At 46.6% G+C, this 21,382-nt stretch overlaps 3 protein-coding genes across 11 annotated transcripts; 1 reads left to right on the top strand and 2 right to left on the bottom strand.

Moving 5' to 3' along the window:
• The first annotated feature begins 1,703 nt into the window (after nt 1–1,703).
• Nucleotides 1,704–7,596, top strand: lyl1 (LYL1 basic helix-loop-helix family member). 2 transcript variants are annotated; one of them, XM_027283531.1, is made up of 4 exons: nt 1,704–2,438; nt 3,180–4,505; nt 5,604–5,701; nt 6,199–7,596. In XM_027283531.1, the coding sequence occupies exons 2-4, from the start codon at nt 3,742–3,744 to the stop codon at nt 6,735–6,737; spliced, it is 1,401 nt and encodes a 466-aa protein (XP_027139332.1). In that variant the 5' UTR covers nt 1,704–2,438; nt 3,180–3,741; the 3' UTR covers nt 6,738–7,596. The 2 variants fall into 2 exon arrangements, with proteins under 2 accessions (XP_027139332.1, XP_027139331.1); XM_027283530.1 differs by having other exon boundaries at nt 1,705–2,438; nt 6,160–7,596.
• A 2,764-nt stretch (nt 7,597–10,360) lies between these two features.
• Nucleotides 10,361–16,224, bottom strand: LOC104926685 (uncharacterized). Of its 4 annotated transcripts, none has more exons than XM_027283630.1 (8): nt 15,491–16,224; nt 14,338–14,672; nt 14,113–14,223; nt 13,734–13,856; nt 13,062–13,434; nt 12,907–12,963; nt 12,401–12,786; nt 10,362–12,291 (listed from the first exon to the last, which is right to left on the bottom strand). In XM_027283630.1, the coding sequence occupies exons 1-8, from the start codon at nt 15,525–15,527 to the stop codon at nt 10,711–10,713; spliced, it is 3,003 nt and encodes a 1,000-aa protein (XP_027139431.1). In that variant the 5' UTR covers nt 15,528–16,224; the 3' UTR covers nt 10,362–10,710. The 4 variants fall into 4 exon arrangements, with proteins under 4 accessions (XP_027139434.1, XP_027139431.1, XP_027139433.1 ...); XM_027283632.1 differs by having other exon boundaries at nt 15,495–16,223; XM_027283631.1 differs by lacking the exon at nt 15,491–16,224 and adding an exon at nt 15,019–15,299.
• A 10-nt stretch (nt 16,225–16,234) lies between these two features.
• Nucleotides 16,235–20,974, bottom strand: hmgxb4b (HMG box domain containing 4b). Of its 5 annotated transcripts, none has more exons than XM_027283637.1 (7): nt 20,839–20,974; nt 18,594–18,706; nt 18,468–18,524; nt 18,136–18,387; nt 17,268–17,390; nt 17,124–17,164; nt 16,235–16,539 (listed from the first exon to the last, which is right to left on the bottom strand). In XM_027283637.1, exons 1-7 carry the CDS (start codon nt 20,888–20,890, stop codon nt 16,332–16,334), a joined length of 846 nt encoding a protein of 281 aa, XP_027139438.1. In that variant the 5' UTR covers nt 20,891–20,974; the 3' UTR covers nt 16,235–16,331. The 5 variants fall into 5 exon arrangements, with proteins under 5 accessions (XP_027139438.1, XP_027139439.1, XP_027139441.1 ...); XM_027283638.1 differs by having other exon boundaries at nt 18,594–18,681; nt 20,835–20,973; XM_027283640.1 differs by having other exon boundaries at nt 18,136–18,310; nt 18,594–18,681; nt 20,835–20,937.
• Nucleotides 20,975–21,382: the final 408 nt, after the last annotated feature.

Raw genomic sequence — 21,382 nt, 5'->3', positions numbered from 1 at the left:
ATGCTGCTTATAAACAGAAAAACTCATTTAAATCATTTAAACCTATATTTATAATGTATTAACATAAAAAATCTCTTTATCTCAGCTGATTTTTGTGTTTTTCTTTGAGAGATGCGACTTAAAATCACGGATTAATTGAAATGACTCTTTACTTTGAAGAAGAATCTTTTCGCCTTCATCAGATTTAATTCAGACATAAATAATTACACAGTGAACAAAAATGATATTCCATATTCTGAGTGCACCAACGATAGAACAACACGGCCGTGTTGAACAATGTTACGTCTAACAGATAAAGCACAGGAAAAGATAATCCCTTAAGCATTTATCTCTGTCCCCTGTGTAGCTTTTTATATGTCGCAGGCAAATTCACGCAGCATCTGCAGGAACACGCGATGCCACTACGACGTTACTCTGCCTCACGGAGGTGCGATCAACTGGAACCACAGCTGCCGGACGCAGAGCAGTGTGACAGGCCGATAGATGACACTGTCTGCACTCGGATCAGACTCACACTGTTGTTATTTCAGCATATTCAGACCAGAGGGGGGTTATTGTTCATGAGGATGATGATGATGATGATGATGACAATGGTATTGATGGCCACGGTGAAAACAATAACAACGATGCTGAGGATGATGAAGCCGATGACAGATTTGTTGAGTAGTTGCTCAGCAAACGGCTTTCTTTCCCAGGACCTCCAAGGTCACGTAACTGTAAAGCCTTTATAATGTTTGTGTTTCAGTCTGTCTAAGAAGGAAATGACTGAGGGAATGTTACAAAAAAGAAAAAAGAGAGGGTTGACCCTGAGGTTGAGGAGAGAGAGAGACTTTGTGAGGGAGGGAACAGGAATGGGTGAGCACGGAGGAGAACGGGTGAGAGATAAATTTAGGAAGGAAGTTCAGGAGCTCTTGGTCGGTGACACAGGTGCGCTCTGATGTCATCACCGATCCCCAAATCTGTCTCGTGTCCAATGAACGGAGGCCGTGTTGTGTCCGTGTGAAGGGTCAGACTGATGATTGGTTTCAACGTGCTGATGGTTTTTGTGTCTCCTGAGCATCCCAAACCTAAATATATCAGTTTAATGTTACAGGTAATAAAGACATTAAATCCTCATATTTAACCAGTGAGTGCTTGGCAAAAAATGTTCAACTATCAGAATAGTTTTAATTAATTTTGTGTTGATTTACAGCCAGAACGAGATGATCAGCTGCAATGAAAGAGAAAAGCTCTTCTCTCCTCCTCTTCTCTTCTCCTCACCTCCTTTATTACATCAGTTTGTCTTAAATCCAGAATAAAAGAACATTTACGTGTTTTTAAGTAGCTCTTTGCTCATAATGGAGATGAGATTTAAGGTGACTGAATCCTCCACGCCTACGTATAAACACTGGCTTTATGCGTGTATTAATAAGCATGTGCATGTGTGCACGGTACACCTTTGTCTGTTTATTATATTGTGATATAATTGCAGTTGCGGATATTTTCTTGGAAACAATCCACGTCCCTTCAAAGTCTGGGATGGACCAGTCTAGTGTGTGTGTGTGTGTGTGTGCATGCACGTAGGCGTGAACCTGCTTCTGTCTGTGTGTGTGTGTGTGTGTTAGAGACGTGTGATGAAAAGTGTGTGTGTAGGTATTGGTGGTGGAGGTGGTGGAGGGGCGGTGGAGGTTTCTTATCTGCAGCCCACAGGCAGCTTTTGAGGCTCTTATCAGCAGCAACCATATTGTACTCGCACATCCTCTTGTCCAGCAGGGAGCGGAAAACTCTCCTTGCAACATGGTTCCCTCTCTCTCCCGCTCTCCACCCCTCTCCTCTCCGCCTCCCCCCTTCTCTCCCTCTCTCTCTCTCTCCCTCTCTCTCCAACCTCACATTTGCCAGTACCACAGCTCTCCGACTGGCAACCGACTGGAGCATTGTGTCTTCTTGGCGACGAGAGTAAGAGAAGGAACGGATAGACAGGACGGCGAAAGAGAGACAGAGAGGTGAGAGTGGCATCCGGACAGACACACAGACAGACAGACAGACAGACAGCATCCATCTCCACGCGTTTAAAGTGTGTGTTCGACCAAAGGAGCAACTTCACAACAAGAAAACACACACACACCTCTGAGGACTGTCTGTTCGCGCTCAGCCCGACTTCATCTCTCTGTGAATGTTATTCTGGGACTCATCTTTAATGAGCGAACATGAGGATGTGTTCTGAGCGGTGTCAGACAGTTTGGCACCAACTCTGACCTCAAAGATTGACAGACAGACAGGCTGCAGTGGAGCTGACCTGAGGAGAGGAGGAGGAGGAGGAGGAGGAGGAGGAGGAAAAGAAGGAGGAGGAGGTTAAACACTGAGGAGATACACCATGTGCGTTCACAGATCACTTGAACTCTGACGGATTTTGCATGACAGACAGACAGACGTGCCACACGGGATGTCAGAATGTATCTGTGAGTACTTTGTGTTTTATTTGACTCTTCATGCAGCCTCCAACTTTTATTTTGAAATAATAATAACAAAAAATGATGCATATGTGCCATATGTTACACACAAGATGACTTTCAGTGACAGAAACTGTCAAATACATAAAGAGAGACATTAAATATCAAGTCGTTGGACGGCGATTAATTTGTTGTGACAGTCTGCTTCTTGTGAATATATTATTTTGGATAATGAGATTAAGCTATTTTAATAAAGAGTGTTTTTTAAAGAAACTAAAATTACACAATATTGTGTAATTGGCCACAGAGTGACCAAGAATCAAACGCTGTGTCATCCTTACGAGGCGACATAACGTGTCACTGTTTCTGTGCGACCTGCGAAGCGATCTTAAAAAAAACTGTGTGAAAATATTCAAGTTCAACATGAGTTGTTTATAAATATAATGTAAATATAACTGCTGCAAAATTAGATGATTTAAAAAAAAAAGAAGCAGTGGCCGTCGTCCGTGCATCGCTCTGAAAGAGGGAACTGTCCAAAATAAAGTCATGACCACCAGAAAAAGACAGAACAGGAACAGCGATTGCAAAACCTGAGAATGTCTCTGCAGAGTGAACACGTCTCCCTTTATTCTAACGTCTCGAGCTTCAGCTTCATCGTCTGCAAGATCTTGACCTCTGAGTCCATTTTCATCTCATTCCTCATGATATATCCTGAGTGCGTTTCTTTTTTCTCTTTCTTTTGTTCAACAGACTCTTTGATATCAATCCAATCCTCGGCCCCCGCGGGATGTTTTGAATGCTTACAAGAATATTGACTCACATCCTCAAAAGTACACACAGACAGATAGACGGACAGATTCGTTAATAGCAGCCACTGGAGACTTGTTAAAAAAGAAAAACCCAAAGTCTGCTGCTCAGGATGTACTGTGAGAAAAATCCACGCCAAAGCAAACCACGACAACCAGCCCGACTCCACGACGACGCAGAAATAGTCGTCCATTAAAGTCTGTCGTAACGAGGGCATGACTCCTGTCTTCACGGGCTCATGTACAGACAGCGCAGGCAGGGATGAGGATGAGAGCAACTGATGGATTTCAGGTTTATATTTTTAGTGAAGTAGAGCAGCGAAACATTGCGTAACCTGAAGGAAAGTGGAGCAAAGAAAGAGGACAGAAAGGTGTAGAAGTCGTCTGTATGGAAAAGACACCAGGTGAGGACAGGTAGTGCAGGGGCTCTGTTCATAAAGACACCACTGGGACGAGACGCACTAGAACAGGAGCTTGACACTGACTCCCCCAGAGACTTCACCACCATGATGGAGAAGCTGAACTCCACCGGCACACCTGCCTCCCCCCAAGAACTACCTCGCTGCTCCTCCTCCTCCTCTCCTTCCTCCGCCTCCTCCCCGTCCGGCGCCTCCGTAGAGCAGCACAGTCCCCTCCACAACAAGACGGATGCTGTCGGCAGCCCGCATCCTGCTAACAAGACAGAACACAAGGGACACACGGATGTCCCCGCTGCTGGCAGGACTCAGTCCCCGACTGCCACGACGGCGGCGCTAACCAGTCACCGTGCAGACACAGCTGCTCCACCTGAGCCCGTCGTCATGGAGACCGAGGAGGAGGAGGAGGAGGAGGAGGGAAGGCAAGGAGGAGCGATGTCCACCACAGAAGCCACCGTCGGTGCTGCTTCTACCAACGGGTCCCCAAGTCTCTCCTCCCCACCTCCACTCCTCCCGGCACCAGCCAAGACCTCCCCGTGCCCTATCCCACCACCCACCTCCACCTCCACCTTCCCTTCGTCCTCCTCATCCTCTCCTCTTCCTCCACACATCCCAGTCATCAGCCTCGGCCACAGCAAACCTCCTCTCCCGCTCACCAATACCCCTCTGACTGCCCTGCATCCGATCCCCAACCTCCTCCAACACGGGCCCCACGGGGACCATCGCCGCGGTCAGCTGACCTGCCTGCCTGTGGCCAGCCCGGGAGCTTCTGGATCTTCTGGAGGGCCTTCAGCACCTTCCCCAGGACCCATGCTGCCTCAGCCGTACCTGCCTGCACACCCCTTCTTCAGCAGGTGAGATTCAGCTTATGAACACTGAGGCTCCAAACCTGCAGTGATTTTCTCCTTTTAGACTCTTTTATGTGAATAAAGTTAAGAAGTTTTGAAAAGTTAAAGTAATTTCACATTTTTACATCTGTTTGAACCAGTTAATCATCTTGCATCTCCTCATGTTTGTATGTGACAGCGTCACCCAGTATCCAAATGTTGAGCTGACGTGTATTAAATAATCGTGTCGGTGGAATATCTGCTTCATGACCAGCTGAATAATTCAGGAGGTTACATTTGACCCTGTAAGGAGTCATGGAAAATATAATATTATAACCCTCAGTGGAACATCACATCAAATCATCACATAAAATAAATTCCTGAGAACCGACATGAAGTAATAATGATGCCGATTCGTTGATAAGTACGGTGAGTTTCTGTTTCATAGGAAAACCTCAGCTTGTGGGATTTCATGACTTCCCATTTGATTGATGGCGTCTACGCTGCTGCACGGTTATGTGAAATTGACAGCAGGATGTGTGCGGCTATGAAGCCGCCTCACATTTCTCACGCTAAACGTGCTCTTCACATTGCATCATGGGCTTCATGTTCTGCTACATCTCTGACCAAAAACCTGAAGATATCACGTTTAAAAGTCGAGTTTTTAAATTGCGGTTAAATTTAGTGGTTGAACTGACAACAGAAGCTGGAAGTTCTTGTTTCGGTTGGAAACTTTAAGCCCTCCTACTGTTCATCTATTCTCCGCTACAAAAGGCTTGTTTCTTTCTGTAACAGAGGAGCATCAGCCACGGTAAAAAAAAGCAGGACTTTCTGTGACCATCTGTCGTGGAGGCCTGGGAATACGATTCCCTCCTCACTTTCTCTCTGGTCTATTTGTAGCAGGAAGCATTGATCTATTTCACCCGCCCCCCTCCTCCTCCTCTCGAGCTAACCAGACTTAATGAGACCGAGCTAAAAGTCTGCATGCACGCTCAATCAATGCCACACCGACATAATCACACCTCTGTCAAAGTCTCCGACACTTCTCTCTCTGTTTGCTGGAATGACCTCGCGTGTTGCACGAGTGTCACATTTTCACACGCTCCGCTCTGTTTTTATCTCTAGTTCTTACCTGGGTCCATCAGGAGGAAATTATGGCGTCATCAACAACAGCCGGATCAAGAGAAGACCGTCGTCACACTATGAGATGGAGATCAGCGAATGTGAGTTTCTGTGGGATCAAAATAGAGAAATCAGACGTCAGTATATATATACACATATATATTTGAAGTATTTCAAGGATAAGGCTGCCGATAGTGTATTTTTCCTACTGTCAACAAGAGAAAAACCAAAAGCAACAACATGTTAGTCCGTCTCTTTATATCTCCGTACTTTGTTACCCTGTTTGTGAAAATAATCAGTCATAGATACATATTTAGACATTTTTAAAAGTTTAGATAATTCCCTCAAACAGCTGGGCACTGTAGTTTTTACAAATGTAACAAGAGTAAAAAGTTGAATTATTGGGGGACTAGTTCCAGCGGTGGATGAATACACATTTGTTGTATGCAGGACTGAATGAACTAAAGCGCCCCTGTTTAAAGTTACATCAGGCTTTCGGCTACACACTTTTGTTGACGATAAGAAGAACATGTGTCAACTTCTTCTTCTATCCTTTAAGGCCCTGAACACTCAGACAGTGTTTATGTATGTCTACCAGGCCCTCCTCAGAAGATCGCCCGTCGTGTCTTCACCAACAGCCGCGAGCGCTGGCGACAGCAGAACGTGAACGGCGCCTTCTCCGAGCTGAGGAAACTCATCCCCACGCACCCGCCCGACAAGAAGCTCAGCAAGAATGAAATCCTGCGTCTGGCCGTGAAGTACATCAACTTCTTGGTCACTCTGCTCAGCGACCAGGCGCAGGACAAGAGCGGGGACTCGGCTGAGGACGAGGAGCCCGAGGACGAAGGCGCGGCAGCCGGGTTGGACAGTAACAAACGGAACCCTCTTTTTCAGTGCGACACTCCTCCTCCGTCCCACGCCGCCCCACCATCCTCAGCCCGTCCCGCTTCGGTCCACAGAGACAGAGACTCGACCGACTCGGTCATCGCTCTGGCCTCTCCGGCGACGTCCAGTTGCTACGGCGACACGGACAGCGAGGAGAGCTTTGGGGCTAAGACCTCTTTGGTGACCCACGGCATTCTGGGAAAGGTCAAGGGTCAGATAAGGATGGTGGCGGCCACGAATGATGAGCGGTGACGAACGCGGGGAGTTTAAACGTCGACACCGAAGAGTGTGAACGTTTTGTTTATGAGATGTTTTTCCAGTGAAGTGCACAAACTTTGAGTTTTATTAAATACTGAACTGTCGAAGCTCATCAGACATTCACTCGCGTGAGTTTTACATCCAGATAAGGTCACAGTGTTGCTTTGTCAAACATTACGCCTCAATGTCAAACAACATGGAGAAATTATGCAAAACAGCATCCTGGAAATCTAATTAGATCGTCTCCGGCTGGATACATGCAGAAACTAAATGTTGATTTCTTTTGTATCAATAACAAAAATCGAATCATCCTCTCTCAGGATCTTGAATCCCGCCCATAAAAAATGTTAATTCTCTCACAAGAGGGTTGATTTTTTAACATTTACATGTAAATAAGCAGCGTTGTTCCAGTGCGGTTGAGACGACCCGCACGTGACGTGCATTCATGACAAGAAGCTGCCGTTTTTAAATGTTCCTGCTGTTCTGATTGTCGGAGAAGCCAGGGTCGACGGTCCCACCCTGACATTGTGACACACTTGTACCAGACAGAAATAAAGTGTTTTTTTAGCGTGCTGTTCCGTATTTGACATCCTCTTATTGCACTCCAAAGACTGCCCTTTGTCAGCACAATGTCTCAACACATCCAAATGTTTTGGCTGCGGAGCATTGCATTAGTTCAGCAAACCGTAATCTCAGCGTGACGAGTGAAATGTCAACGCTTATTTTAAACTGTAACGTAGATATTTTCCATATGTTCATAGATCATGTTGTTTGTTTGTGCCACTGAGCAACATAACACCCAACATAACTGATCTCTGACATTACCATGACAACCCCAGCCCTGGAAAAAGAAGAAAAAAAACCCAAAACTGTTGAATTACTTGTTGTCGAAGTGCTGAGAGATTTCCAGGCAGCAGATTTAGACAGGAGTGTTATGCGTGTGTTGTAAGACATGCGGATCTTTTTACTTCATTTCACCGTGCAAAAATAAATCTAGCATCATGGAAAAGTATTTGCATTCAAACATATTCAAAGCACTGAGAGTAAATGTACTTATGATGCAGAACGACCTATAAAATGTGACAGCAGCTCTAACGCTGCAGCTGGTGAACGGAAAACTCATTTCAGCGACTTTACACCCTGCCAGAGAGCCGAAGCTGTGATATTTACACACCTATACATCAAATCTATAATAACACGTCATAAATTAAAAGTTCATTTATATTTTCTATTAATAATCTGAGTATAAAACTGTATTAAATGGAAGTGTAATAAGGTACAAGCCCCTCAAATGGGCCCTCAATGGACGTGTTTGTGCATGCTGTGCGTGTGTGTAACAAGCAAAAGATTTATGTAACAGCGACATTTGTAGGCGTGCGGTTGTGTGTGAGGAAGGTCAGGGTGGATGTGGGAATGTGGTAAGAGATGGTGGTGGTTGGAGGGCAAAGGGTGGAGGGTGGGTGAGAAGTTTGGGGGTGAATTGCTGCAGCTGTGCTCTGGTGTTGGTGTGTCTCGGCTCCATCACGTGGTCAGGAAACGCCTACAGTTAGTGCTGTCTCATTGACGGCCAACGAGTTTCCTGGAGGAGGAGGACATCTATGTGTGTGTGTGTGTGTGTGTGTGTGTGTGTGTGTTTGATGGGTGTTTGGACATGTGGGGTGGCAACTGCTGCATGGACGAAAGGGAGAGGGGAAAAACTGAAAAAGAATAGAGCCATCAGGATGCTCTGGGAACCCCTGCACACCCGGTGGTTTCGGGACCACACAACAGGAAGAGGTGCTTTCACAACGCTGCTCCGGCTGCCTCTGCCCGCTCGGCTCTGCCCTGCCAGGCTGTTCCGACCCCTCCCTGCTGCAGCCTGAAAACCACAGGGAGGATTGCAGACCGAGGCAGGGGGCACGTAAATAAAGCGGTACTGCAGGATTCTGCAGTTGCAGACGCTCTTACAAAACGCCTCCTGCTGTCATGATGTGATGCATTAGTGTGTAAACACATCTGGCTCGTCATAGCAGGAAGCACACAGGTGCATTTTACCATTTAAACAGGCTGCGTTCCATTCAGGTGAGCTGGTACTGTGCACTTGATGGATCAACCAGGTCCCCAGCAGCAGCTGATATCACTGACTAGTCCAGCAGCAGTCAGCCCAGCTCGGCGTCTGTCTTTCAGCCTTTTATTTCACCAAGCTCTCACCAACCACTAAAAGTCAGTCCCACATTTACTCTTGTCCGGCGGCTTCTTGCTCGCTCACTCTCTCCTTTTCTCTTCTTAGCTTCCTCCGTCAGCGTCCTCTTCACTCTCTTCTCCTCTGCCATCATGTCCATGGAAGCCGCTGAGCCTGGTTACCTCCTCTTCTTCTTCCTGGTAGTCCATAACGCCTGTTGGTAGAAACACTCAGTCCGTCAGCTTGGCGGTGAGCTCAGAGCGACGGGTACCCGTCTGAGCTGAGAACTGAGCTAACAGCAGCTACAGCTGTCAGCAGTTTACTTCACTGTCCATCATAAACTCTGTAAATCACAGAGAGTTGAGGCGGAGCAGTCGGAGGACATCAGAGGGAAAACCAGAAAACATTTCCTCCATAAAATATGATCCAGTTTCACCAGAATCAGTGAAATAGTTGCTGCTGTGTGACTTAGTGCCGTAAAGCGTTACGTACTTCTCCCGACCCGGAGCCCAAAGTTACATAGTGTGAGAACAGACGTACGAATGACAGAGACACCGTTCAGCTGATCACAGGTCAGTGTGGGTCAGCAGGAGGTAAAATCTGTTAGTTTATGGTAAAAGATTTTTAAATAAAGTGAGGGCAGCTCTACTCCAAACTCCCTCTGGATGTCCGAGTCCAGCCACCTACCTTTGGAGGTGTTGCAGGCACGTCCAACAGGTAGCAGAGACTCGCTGCAGGGACCAAATAACCCATCTGGCCTGGGAACGCCTCAGGATCTTGAGATCCAGCTCCTCCTGAGAGAGGGACGTCTGGAACACCGTGCTAAACCAGGCCGCCATCGTGACCTAAACCCGGGTCAGTGGGAGGAAATAGATGGAGAGCAGCAAAACACAGGTGTGACAAATCCAATTCAAAACCTGCGACAGTTATTTCCACATTCAACACACAGAACATTCTAGTTGTTTTTGGGGGGAATATGTCTGCAAATGATTCACTATGTTAACCAGCCAGTCGCTAACCTGCTGGACAGGAAGTGGACTTTAACGATGATTACACAGCAGTGAGGCTGCAGACTCAGGTGATCATTTCCTGAGCAGAAAGGTGAAGCTGTGTAGATCTGCAGAACTTCACATTAAACTATGACGTAGGTCGTAGAACTCTTCTTCTGATACAGGAGGCCAAGCAGGGTGATTGTAGCCAGTCTGGGATTCAGAGATAATGCCCACCCGGCCTCCACCCCTCCCGTCAGGCCCTACTTGCCACCACAGTCAGTCACACCCACTCGCACACAGAAACACCGGCAGGACTATTTCACCAGTCACATGTCAGAGAGCAGCTGCAGCTTTTAATGTGAAGGTTTATCAAGGTGCAAGGGTTAGAAATGTAAAAACAAAGTGCGTGTGGAACGAGAAACAATAATTAAGAGGTTGCGATAAAATTAATAGTTGCATCAAAATGTCTGTGGCCTTAAATTAAAGTGGACAAAGACACAAAGTAAATTCACACTGGATGTTTTTTAATGAAGTCCATTGGGCGATTACATTACAGTATTAAAAGGATGACTGGTGTACGTTATATGTAGAATAAAAACGGGAAATAATGACTCACTCGATAAGGATTTGGCAACAATAACAGAATTTACAGGATTTGACACGTCTTACACACAGCGTGAGACAAACAGCTAGAATCTGGAAAGCAGTCTGACACATTTTATAAATCAGCCCTGAAACAATCTGTCAAAATAAAAATGTAAATAAATGTGCCACCGTTTTTGAACCAAAGCAAATGTTCCAAATTTTATTTTCATCATTCAGTTTTCAACTCTTTCTCTCCTTGTGTTATCAGAGAGTCCACGCCGTCGTTCACTCGTCTCTCCACGTTCTTTTCGGTCTCTTCCGTCGTCTCTAACGTGCTTTTCTTGCCGAGTTTTCGCCGGCCCACCTCGGACACCGCAGATCCGGCAGCTGCGCCGACAGCTCCGCCGATCGCACCCCCCAAAAACACGCCGAGCACCAGACCCAGCACTGCACCCGCTATGACTACCTTGGGCACCTTTTTAGCGGTGGTCCCGATTTTCTCCCACACCGAGCTCTCTGCCACCATTTTGGCCCCTGCTTTGGCCCCGGAGCCCACCTTCCCCCACACCGGGCTCTGTGCCACCTTCTTCGCGCCGGAACCGATTCCAGCTCCGACTCGCATGGAGCCGTCAGCCACCAGTTTAGCTCCAGTTTTGGCTCCAGATCCTACTTTTCCCCACACAGGACTCTGTGCCAGGTTCTTTGCCCCGGCTCCGATACGCATGGAGCTGTCTGCCACCAGTTTGGCCCCTGATTTGGCCCCTGAACCAACCTTTCCCCACAGCGGACTCGCTGCTGCTGACTTGGCTCCAGATCCCACCCATGCAGAACCATCCACCACTACCTTGGGAACTCTATCTCCTACGAGTTTGGACACATGTCCGGCACTAGATCCCACCTTCTGCCACACAGAACTATCAGCCACCATCTTCTGGACGTTGTGGGCCCTGCTGCCGACCGTCCCCCACACTGGACTACCTTTCACCTTCTTTGCTCCCTCGCTGACCCATGCAGAGCTATCTGCCAACAGCCTGGGTAAATTCTTTGCACTGGACTCCATTTTCTCCATGATTGCACGGAGAAGTGAAGGCGACATGTTGGAGAGCGTAACAGGAGGAAGGCTCTCGATGTTCATGGTTTTCACACTCATCTCTGCCTCATCCCTTGTTTTCTCAATCTCATCCTCTCTCACTTCCTCTTCTGCCTCAGCCACAGGCTGCATGTATGGATAAAGCAGCCGCCTCTCAGAGCTCAGCTGTCTAACGACGCCTCGTCTTTCTTCCTCTGCTGTTTTCCCCTTTTTCTGCCGTGCTATCTCCACCTGTTTCTGCCTCACTCTGTTCTCGGCCTCCTGAAAAGCAGGCGAGGAGTAACACTGTCCTCCGGCCTCCTTCACCGTCTGCTCCACCTTCTCCAGCAGCTCTGCCACATTCTTCCTCTCCCTCCAATCTCTTCCCGTCTCCATCACGTGAAACCTGTCCCTGCATTTCTCCACCAGCGTCAACAAATCCTCCCGCTGTCCGGCGATGTACGCCTCCACGCTGTTGCTTCCCGCCTTCCCGCTCTCCCTCAGCCGATCTGCATAAGTAAAGAGGACCAGAGTGTGTTTCTGGACGGCCTCGGGGCCGAAAACAGACTCGAGGGCTCTGAGAGCCTGCAGCTCCGTCTTTGCAGGCTGGTCCACGGGGACGCACAGGAGGAAGGCGTGAGGACCAGGACTGGACAACGCCACACAGGAGGAGATCTGAGCTCGCACCTCATCTGGAGTTTGCTCCGAATTGAACCAGTCTGGGGTATCCACCACCGCCACCTGCAGGCGAGAGAGCAGAAGCATGCAGCAATATGAAGAGTTGAATCATGGGAAATCAGCCAGATTGTTTCATGACACAAAAGATGTTTGGAGGTCTTTAGAAACTTACTCGTCTTCCTTCAACCACAGCTTTCTTTTTCTCACACTCCTGAGTGATCGCTGTGAAGCTTTCCGGGTATGACTCAAACTCGTCCCGCCTCAGGATTTTGTTGCCAGCCGTGCTCTTCCCTGCTCCAGACCGCCCGAGCAGCACCAGACGCAACTCGGGAGAAGATGAGGAGGACGAGGCGGAGGATGGGAATGAGAAGGATGATGAGGATTTAGTGGATGAAGGGAATGACGTGGATGAGGTGGATGAAGGGAAAGAGGATGGAGAGGAGGGAGCGGGGGCAAAGGTTGGCGTGGAGGGGAAAGATGCGAAGACGGGCGAACGTGAAGTGGAGGTCGGAGACGTCTCGGGGGATTTCTCTTCAAAGCTGTTGATTCTGTGGTGAACTGAAAACAATCAGGTGATATTTGGAGTTTAACATGGAGAATTAAAAATGAGAATTATTATATATTACTGTATATATCATTATTTATAGACATAGAAGTCAGTGAGGTCCTCTGACTTACAGGTAGTGATCACTCTAGGAGATCTAACCTCAGACATTTGTGAGAGTATAGCTCCATCTACAGAGGAACAGTAAATATGAATCCTGTTCATTTTCCGCTCACATGACAACGTGATGTAGAAACAATATTCCAGCTGAGTTTTTCGTGGAGTTTACCTGCATTCAGTCTGAAACTGGGCGTCCTCTTCACCTCCCTGTCAGGAGGCGGCTCTCGCTCTCGCTCTGGCGCTGGAGTTGAACGCAGCCCGTTAGATCTTTGCCTCACACTCACTCTTTCCTCCATCGCATCACTCTCTCTCTCTTCTCGTCTCCTCCTCTCCGAGGTGTTGATACACTCCTCTGCCCTCTCGACGCTGCTCTGTGTTTCTGTGTTTAGGATGTGCGTTGAAGTCTCTCTTCCTCTCTCCTCTTTTTGAGCTCTGTAACTTTCCAGAAGCTCTCGCTTTCTGTCTCTCACTCGTTTCTCCAGATCTCTCTCCTGGGCTGTTTTCACGAGGTACACCCCGTTTTTCTTCACCATGTTGTCCACCTGTAAATACACGAACAGTCGGGATTAAAAACGAATCATTAATACCCAAACTGGTCCTGACTGTGACTGGGTGTAACCGTGAAACAGGCCGTCGCTGGGAAAAAACTACAACAGCCAAAACTGTAAAAACAAAAGAGCTTCGACTCGTCAACACAACAAAAATTCACTTTTTGTAAATATTAAAAACTGATCCAGAAATCCACACGCTCCTCTGATCTCAAGTGTTTTCTCCAACCTGACTGATCCGTGTGAACACAGAGCCGCTGATAACAGTAAACATTACATCTCTCAAACTTTACCTTCTCCAGCAGCTCGAGGACTTGCTCCCTGTCCTGTCGCTGTCGATTACTGATGACGTGGTACCGCCCCCCGCAGCGATCGATTATCTGCCTCAGGCCCGGGTGTTCTTTCTGCAGGTAGTCCTGCGGAAAACCATTTAGATTTACAACGGGCTGCCTCTCTCCTGAAGGACACGGATTTCACACTTGTGTCAGTGCAAAAGTCACAAAAGTGTCTGACTGGTTTGAAAATTAAAATACTTCAGCTCAATTTGACAAAATCACAGTTCAGATCGTAGACTAGTGCATTTCTGCATGCTGTGAAAGTCTTTACAAGCCAGAATACTGAATACTAAAATCTTAATTACACGGAGACACACAGAGTGTTCAGCTCTAATACCTCCACTTTTCTTCCCATCAAGTAGTCCCCACAGGTCAGCAGGACCAGGGTGTGATCCAGCACACCGGCCCCGAACACCTCCTCCAGCTCTGCAGGCACACGACCCTCCATCTGGATCCACCAAAGAAAAGGAGGAGAACTCACTATACATGAATGAATGCTGTATAAAAAACACTTTTACTACGATTGCATGAAGTAGAAGTGTGATTAGGGACTACAGCAAACCTCTGTGAACTGGCTGACAGGCACCAGCAACAGAATAGCATGCGGGCCTGGTGCTGCCAGCTCCATCACTCGCTCCGTCTCCTTCCTCACGCTGTCCTCCATCTTGCCACCAGTCCAGTACCACCTCGGCGCCTCGACCACAGTCAGGCTCCGGCCGTCAGAGACGCCCTGTCGCAGCCGGCAGCTCCTGGAGGCGCTGGGAGAGACGGGGGACAGCTGACCCAGGATGGTGTCTGCCGATGCCGTCTTTCCACATCCGATGTTTCCCAGAAGAACAAGTCTGAGCTCTTGGGGAGAGGAGCCATAGTAGCTCGCTCTCAAGTGTTCACTCATAGCTGGAAAGAGAGAAATGAAGAGGAAGTCAGTGCCCAGAGAGTTGGAAAACAAAAGCACTAATGTGCCTGTGTATTCAAATGTTTTTTCATTTTTACAAGATGCAAATAAAACTGGAAAAACTGAAGCTCAGGTCTTATCATCTGATCCGTCATGTGACTTCTAAAAATAAACATGTAAGGTGTCGCCTCGTTTGTTTCATCTGTGATATGTGCCGACAGTTACAGCAACATTCTTCTTCTTGAGTTTCCTTTTTTACGTTCCCTTCCTGAACATTCACTCCGTCCTCTCACCTATTGTGCATGACTTAACAAGAACTAAGAGAATCGATAATGACCGCGCTCTTACGTGAAGATTTCATTTCACCGGGATCTTTCTTTCCTTTGTAACTGCTCCCCTTTTCTTTATCCTCTGTGTGCCTGATATGTAACACCTCACCGGTCCTGTCCAACTACATTGTACCTCAACTTTTATATTTACACAGATAATTCAAACACTCACAAAACGCATCCGTATACAAAAGACTGAACATGTTGCACTCAGAGTTCACTATGACAGCAGACAAACAGAGCGAGTGTTTCACAGGCGACACACATTCAGCCTGAAGGTGAAACTCAAACCTGGCCTGAGAGTTTAAGAGACTGGACGACGGACACTCGAACCTCAAACTCGACCGTGCAGATTAAAAAGAGATTAAAAAAGAAATATGGCCAATCAGAAACTTTGTCTGATCACTAATAATTGTTGCTTCTGTTAAAAAACCCACTTTATTATTCAGATAACGAGTTCACAGAACCAGAACAGACAAAAAGAAACGTACTTACTCGACAGTTTCGGGTCTTTGAAGCAGAGATCATGAACCGTCTTCTCTTTCGGTCGACTGCGACATGCAGACAGCTTCAGTAAAGGTCGACGCACTGAAAGCTGCCTTGGCAGGTGAAGCTACCTGATTACACCACTCCCAATTTTGAGCTCATGCACACATGAAGGCACTCGTGAATATATTTTTTTGCATGCACAACAGGTTTCTTTGTATGAGAGCTGCCAAGCATTCCAAGTCTGGGCGGAGGAGGTGTATCCCAGGGCACATGTGAATCACTCTGCTTTGGTTTTAATCCACCACACCTACGAAGAGGCGAAACTAATGAATGACAGGTGAGCCGAGCTTCAGGATTTACAGCCGTCGTGGTGACAACTGCTACGGTATGCCTGTAAATATTTTGTAGTCTGCAGTCATTGTCCTTAAATCAGGAATGACAGAACGTCACAGACAGATGTGACAAGTTTACAACGTGAAGTTAATCAAAGAGGAACGACGTGTCTGACTTTTATTTATTGATTATTAGAGCAATTACAGACACTTAATAGATCTCGTTATAAAATGATAAAGATCAGAAATGACTGTAAAACATATTTAGCTTGGAATGACTCCCGTCTTCAGTTGTTAATGAACCGTGAGAAACACAGGTATAAAGTTGGAGCCTGACGACTCTGCTGTTTATCATGAGTTTAAGGAAGTATATGACATTACTTGGTTTCTAAGCCAGTGAACAGCTGGAAGAAGCTCAGTTGTTGGGTCTGGTCTCTGACAGTCGCCTATCACAGGCGGTAAAATGAGTCGGGCACAAGAAAGTGCTGTGTGTGTGTGTAAAGTTTTATCATCATTGTTCAACCATGCGTCCGTCTACATCCAAAACAAAACTTACAAAATGACAAGTTGAAAGTCCAGCCACTAGACTCGTTCCTGGCTGCTTTAATAGAAACAGCAGTGAAAAGTTGCACTCTAGCCTCTCTTGGCTCGACACCGAGCAAAGGATTTCCTCAAGCACGACCATATTGTTCAGCTGCACCACTCGACCACATAGTTCCCTGTAATAACAAACACAATCACAGCACCAGATTTGCCGGTAAGGGCCGGATTGTGAAGCCAAACCCGAGGACCAAGCTGTGATTAACAGAGCTAAATCAAACTGGAATATGTTCCCTCTTTGTCTTTCTAATTAAATTATTAATCATTGAAAAAGAATATGCAGATGGACGGTGGTATCTTTGTTTTTAAATATCTGTGTTTCCTTATATCTATAAAGTTTTTTAAAACTAACGTGTCATGTTACGTGTGACCCTTTAAATAAATGATTTTAATTGGTTATTGTTGCTGCACTGCAGGTTTGGATGCACACATCTCATAAACTGTGAGCAGTTGAGTTTTCAGAGATATAATAACGTTCTCCGTGACTCTCGGTCATATGCAGTCAAATTTATCATCAGAGGTGTCAAAAGATACAGTTACGTTACAGAAATTAACTTTTAACTGAACAACCACGACAAGAAATTAAAGTAAACAAATGTTTTTTTTAGATCAACATAATATTCTACATATTTATAAGTGTAAACTAACATATCGAGTCGTTCAGATTATCAGAACATGGTGTAGTGACTTCACCATCACTCACATGCCGGGCATCACGTAGGAAATGTTTTCCAGAGTCGAGGACTTAAAGAAAAAAAAAGATAAAAGCAATTATTTCCACCTTAACACATGACCGACAGGCAGAGCAGCCACTCGTGAAGTGTGTGTTTGTGAACGCGTCTCTCACCAGTGTGTGCTGTGTGCAGCTCCTCAGCTCTGGTATCTCCGTCGTGAGGCAGATTAGAGGAGCCAGGGCGCACAGCAGAGAGTCCAACAGCAGAGACAAGCTACCCGGCACGCTCACCATTTTCTGCAGAGACACAAAAAACTAAATGTGATTATTGTTCCTAAATGCAACAAATATACTTGATGCTGTCGAGAGGCCAAATGAATCCGGACACCCTTCTGGATCCTGAAGCTGGCTGTAGTCATGTAGACACACATGTTTGTGTCAGAGGTGGAGATCAGAGAACAAGTTAGTGTTGTTCATTTTATTCTCTTGCAAGAGAAAACACAAGCTGTTCATATGTTCCCCTGTAATTAAAAAAGTTGTAACGCACGCTCGGTAGAAAGTTGCAAAAGAAACTCAAATCATGACAGAACAAGCTGAAATTGAACTTTTTTAAAATACATAAATTAAAACAGCAGCAACCTTCTGGGAGTCAAAACTAATCAAAATCAGTCAAATATTATTTTTTATTTATTGTATTTTGTTATTAAATTATATTTATAGAGAGCCAAATCATGTAGATACATAGAGCAGGTCTTTATAATTCCTCTCTCAAAATATTGTGCCATAACATTTACGTGTATTATTTTAACCCTCTACTCATTCTGTATTTTTGTACCACCAAGTGTTTTGATGTATTCTCCGTTTGTTCCACATAGTGATTTGCTTAGTCACTGTACCTGACAGGTGTAACACGCCTCATCTGTTGCACTATGAGTTCATAAAGAAAGTTCACACCAGGAATTTAACGACTTAAACTATGGATGTCAATCATGAAGCCACAGCCCCTTATTTATTAAAATATAGTTTACACTGATCTACTCACATCTGTCTCCTGAAGATGGTGTCCAATCAGGGACAGGGATTCCCCCAACAGGTGTAGGTGAGCTGCAGCACTGACAGGAGGAGTGTCCCAGGGTGAACCGCTGGGACTGCAGGGGGAAGACGGTATGAACAGACGAGGCCTGCCGGTTACCGGAGAGCTCGGAGGGGTGACGGTTCTGGTGACGGGACAGTCGGGCACGTTGTTCTGGTTATCTAGATACACCCAGTACTCTAACATGGAGGCTGGATTTGACTAGGAGGAGCAGAAAGGTGGAGGAATGATGAGTGGAGGTGAGAGGAGGTCAATGAGCTCTGTGCTCACAGGAGAGTTACCTGATCAATGTTGCCCTCTGCTGGGCAACATGGATGCAACAAGTCCTCCTGGAGGTCCTGGAAATAAACACACAGCAGTCACCTGGATATTAAACACACACTGCTACACGTCGTCAACCCTCTCACCTCCTCTCCTCTGATCCTCCATCCGTCTGGATACACAGGGAGGAAGGTGGAGGGCTCTGCTCCATCAGGTTCAGACTCAGCTCCATCAGGTTCGGACTCAGCTCCACCATCACCTGCAACATCAAACAATCCTGTTACCATCTCTGCATCACTCCACCACCATCCGTCATAATCACATAAGGCGCCCTTCAGCTGACGCATGGTAAACACAGGAACGTTACAGGAACCTTAGCAGAACGTTGTGGTTTGAGCCCCGTCACTCACAACATTTAAAATATAACGAGTTTATCTAGAATGATCAGGGGAGGACACACCGATCAATGTTCAATAAGTGTTTATGTGCTGCAGCTGAGCTTTGACAGGACAGTGTGTTCCAGATCACACAGTACATACACACACACACACACACACACACACACACACACACACACACACGAACACACATGACACGTTGCCACAAAGCAGAACAGTTCAGAGTTCAGTTATGTCACACCTCTAAACTGTCTTCAATCATATTTTATTTAACCTGGCCTGTCTCTCGTGTTGTCTTCATGTCTGTGAGTCACTCTGTGAAAGTGCTGCACTAAAATAAACCTGTTATTATTTTAAGCCTCAATCCTGCAGCTCATTATGTCATCACTAAGTCTTTGCATGCTTACCGTGTCTCTCCTGTGTCTCTCCTGTGTCTCTACCATGTCTCTACCGTGTCCCTCCTGTGTCTCTATCGTGTCTCCACCATGTCTCTACCGTGTCTTTACTGTGTCTCTCCCGTGTCTCTACCGTGTCTCTACCGTGTCCCTCCTGTGTCTCTACCGTGTCTCTACCGTGTCTCTATCGTGTCTCCACCGTGTCTCTATCGTGTCTCCACCGTGTCTCCACTGTGTCCCTCCTGTGTCTCTATCGTGTCTCTCCCGTGTCTCTACGGTGTCCCTCCTGTGTCTCTATCGTGTCTCTCCCGTGTCTCTACCGTGTCCCTCCTGTGTCTCTACCGTGTCTCTACCGTGTCTCCACCGTGTCTCTCCTGTGTCTCCACCGTGTCTCCACCGTGTCTCTCCTGTGTCTCTCCTGTTTCTCTACCGTGTCTCTACCGTGTCTCTACCGTGTCTCTACAGTGTCTCTCCCGTGTCTCTACTGTGTCCCTCCTGTGTCTCTACCGTGTCTCTCAGGATCAATAAAATGTCTGTCTGTCCGGCTCCATTCACTGCGTCTGCTTCTTCATCCGTCCACACAGCTGGGGATGATTCAGCAGCAGAATGTTCCTGAAGTTCGAGCTTCACGTGTGATTGATGTGGAAAGGAGAATAAAGTGGAGCTTCAGCTACAGGATGATTTAAATTTCATCCACGTCCACGACCTCCAAACAGGTTGAAACGTGGACTCAGATGTTCTGCTCTTAGCAGCTAACTCCCAGCTTAGCTTTAGCAGCTAACTCCCAGTTTAGTTTAACAGCTAACTCCCAGTTTAGCTTAGCAGCTAACTCCTAGCTTAGCTTAGCAGCTAACTCCCAGTTTAATGTAGCAGCTAACTCCTAGCTTAGCTTAGCAGCTAACTCCTAGCTTAGCTTAGCAGCTAACTCTCAGTTTAGCTTAGCAGCTAACTCCCAGTTTATCTTAGCAGCTAACTCCCAGTTTAGCTTAGCAACTAACTCCCAGTTTAGCTTAGCAGCTAACTCCCAGTTTATCTTAGCAGCTAACTCCCAGTTTATCTTAGTAGCTTGTCGGATTACAAACTACATTCAAACGTTACTTGAGTAAAAGTATTAAAGTAAAACACAGATAGAGTTTCACTGTCACACCTGAGGTCTTTGTTATAACACTAGTTCACCTGTCTGTGTTTATATATTCGTACTGAGGTTAAAGGTAGAACACTTCATCTTCAGTTTATCAGAAACTAAATATTCACTCTCAGTTCCTGCAAAACAAAGTTTGGACAGAAACAACAAGATAGAGAAAAAAACGCCACCTGTTTGACTCCACAGGTGAGCCACAGGTGAGGTTCAGACACGTCTCTGGACCAAACAAACGTCAACAGAGTGAAACAAAGTTTCGGGTTTAATGAGTTGAGCTGTGGTGTCGTTAATAACTGTTTGACTTCCAAACAAACGGTTCGTTCTGTCGTTAACGGCTGAAATCAGCTCCGATATGAACCGGGACAACGACCTGACGTCACTCACCGACTAAACAAAGTTTTAAACTGAGTCACGTTAAAGTCACTTCCTTGTGAAAAAAAAAAATCTGCTGACTCACGTTTAGCGCTTCCCCACTCGGCCTCCGCCTCCTCGTCTGTCTGCTGACTCATGTTAAGCTCGAGTGAGAGTTAAATGATTTATTAGAGGATCAGGTGTAAAGTCTACCTGCTGCTGCTGCTGCTGCTGCTGGGTGGAGCAGGTGGTGTAATCACTGAAACCTCATCAGAGACCGTTTATTTCAACATTCCTAGATTAATTCATGTCAGATCATTTTAATTTCACTTTTAATTTGACTGCAGCACACAGTCACCTTCTTCCTGTGTGTCTTTATTGTCTTTTATGTGTTTAACAGTTTATCACTGGGTGGTGCAGCGTGGTGGTGGTGGTGCGTGGTGGTGGTGGTGCAGCACAGTGGTCGTGGTGGTGCAGCGCGGTGGTGGTGGTGGTGGTGCAGCGCGGTGGTGGTGGTGGTGGTGTGTCGTGGTGGTGGTGGTGGTGCAGCGTGGTCGTGGTGTCGGTGGTGGTGCAGCACAGTGGTCGTGGTGGTGCAGCGTGGTGGTGGTGGTGCGTCGTGGTGGTGCAGCACAGTGGTCGTGGTGGTG

Source organism: Larimichthys crocea, chromosome X, assembly GCF_000972845.2.
Source record: "Larimichthys crocea isolate SSNF chromosome X, L_crocea_2.0, whole genome shotgun sequence".
Classification (NCBI taxonomy): Eukaryota; Metazoa; Chordata; class Actinopteri; family Sciaenidae; genus Larimichthys; species Larimichthys crocea.
This window is presented reverse-complemented; position numbering and strand designations above follow the sequence as displayed.

Bases quoted from the DNA above. Each gene is read 5' to 3' on its own strand.
- lyl1 (XM_027283530.1), top strand. From the start codon at position 3,742: ATGATGGAGAAGCTGAACTCCACCGGCACACCTGCCTCCCCCCAAGAA. The intron at 4,506-5,603 runs GTGAGATTCAGC...TTTTATCTCTAG, and splicing joins GCACACCCCTTCTTCAGCAG to TTCTTACCTGGGTCCATCAG. The intron at 5,702-6,159 runs GTGAGTTTCTGT...CTATCCTTTAAG, and splicing joins TGAGATGGAGATCAGCGAAT to GCCCTGAACACTCAGACAGT.
- LOC104926685 (XM_027283630.1), bottom strand. From the start codon at position 15,527: ATGATCTCTGCTTCAAAGACCCGAAACTGTCGAGTAA. The intron at 14,673-15,490 runs GTACGTTTCTTT...CTCTCTTTCCAG, and splicing joins GACCCGAAACTGTCGAGTAA to CTATGAGTGAACACTTGAGA. The intron at 12,964-13,061 runs GTAAACTCCACG...GTTCCTCTGTAG, and splicing joins CAGTTTCAGACTGAATGCAG to ATGGAGCTATACTCTCACAA.
- hmgxb4b (XM_027283637.1), bottom strand. From the start codon at position 20,890: ATGAGTCAGCAGACAGACGAGGAGGCGGAGGCCGAGTGGGGAAGCGCT. The intron at 18,707-20,838 runs GTGAGTCAGCAG...TTGATGTTGCAG, and splicing joins CGAGTGGGGAAGCGCTAAAC to GTGATGGTGGAGCTGAGTCC. The intron at 17,391-18,135 runs GTGAGTAGATCA...GTGTCTCTGCAG, and splicing joins ACCATCTTCAGGAGACAGAT to AAAATGGTGAGCGTGCCGGG.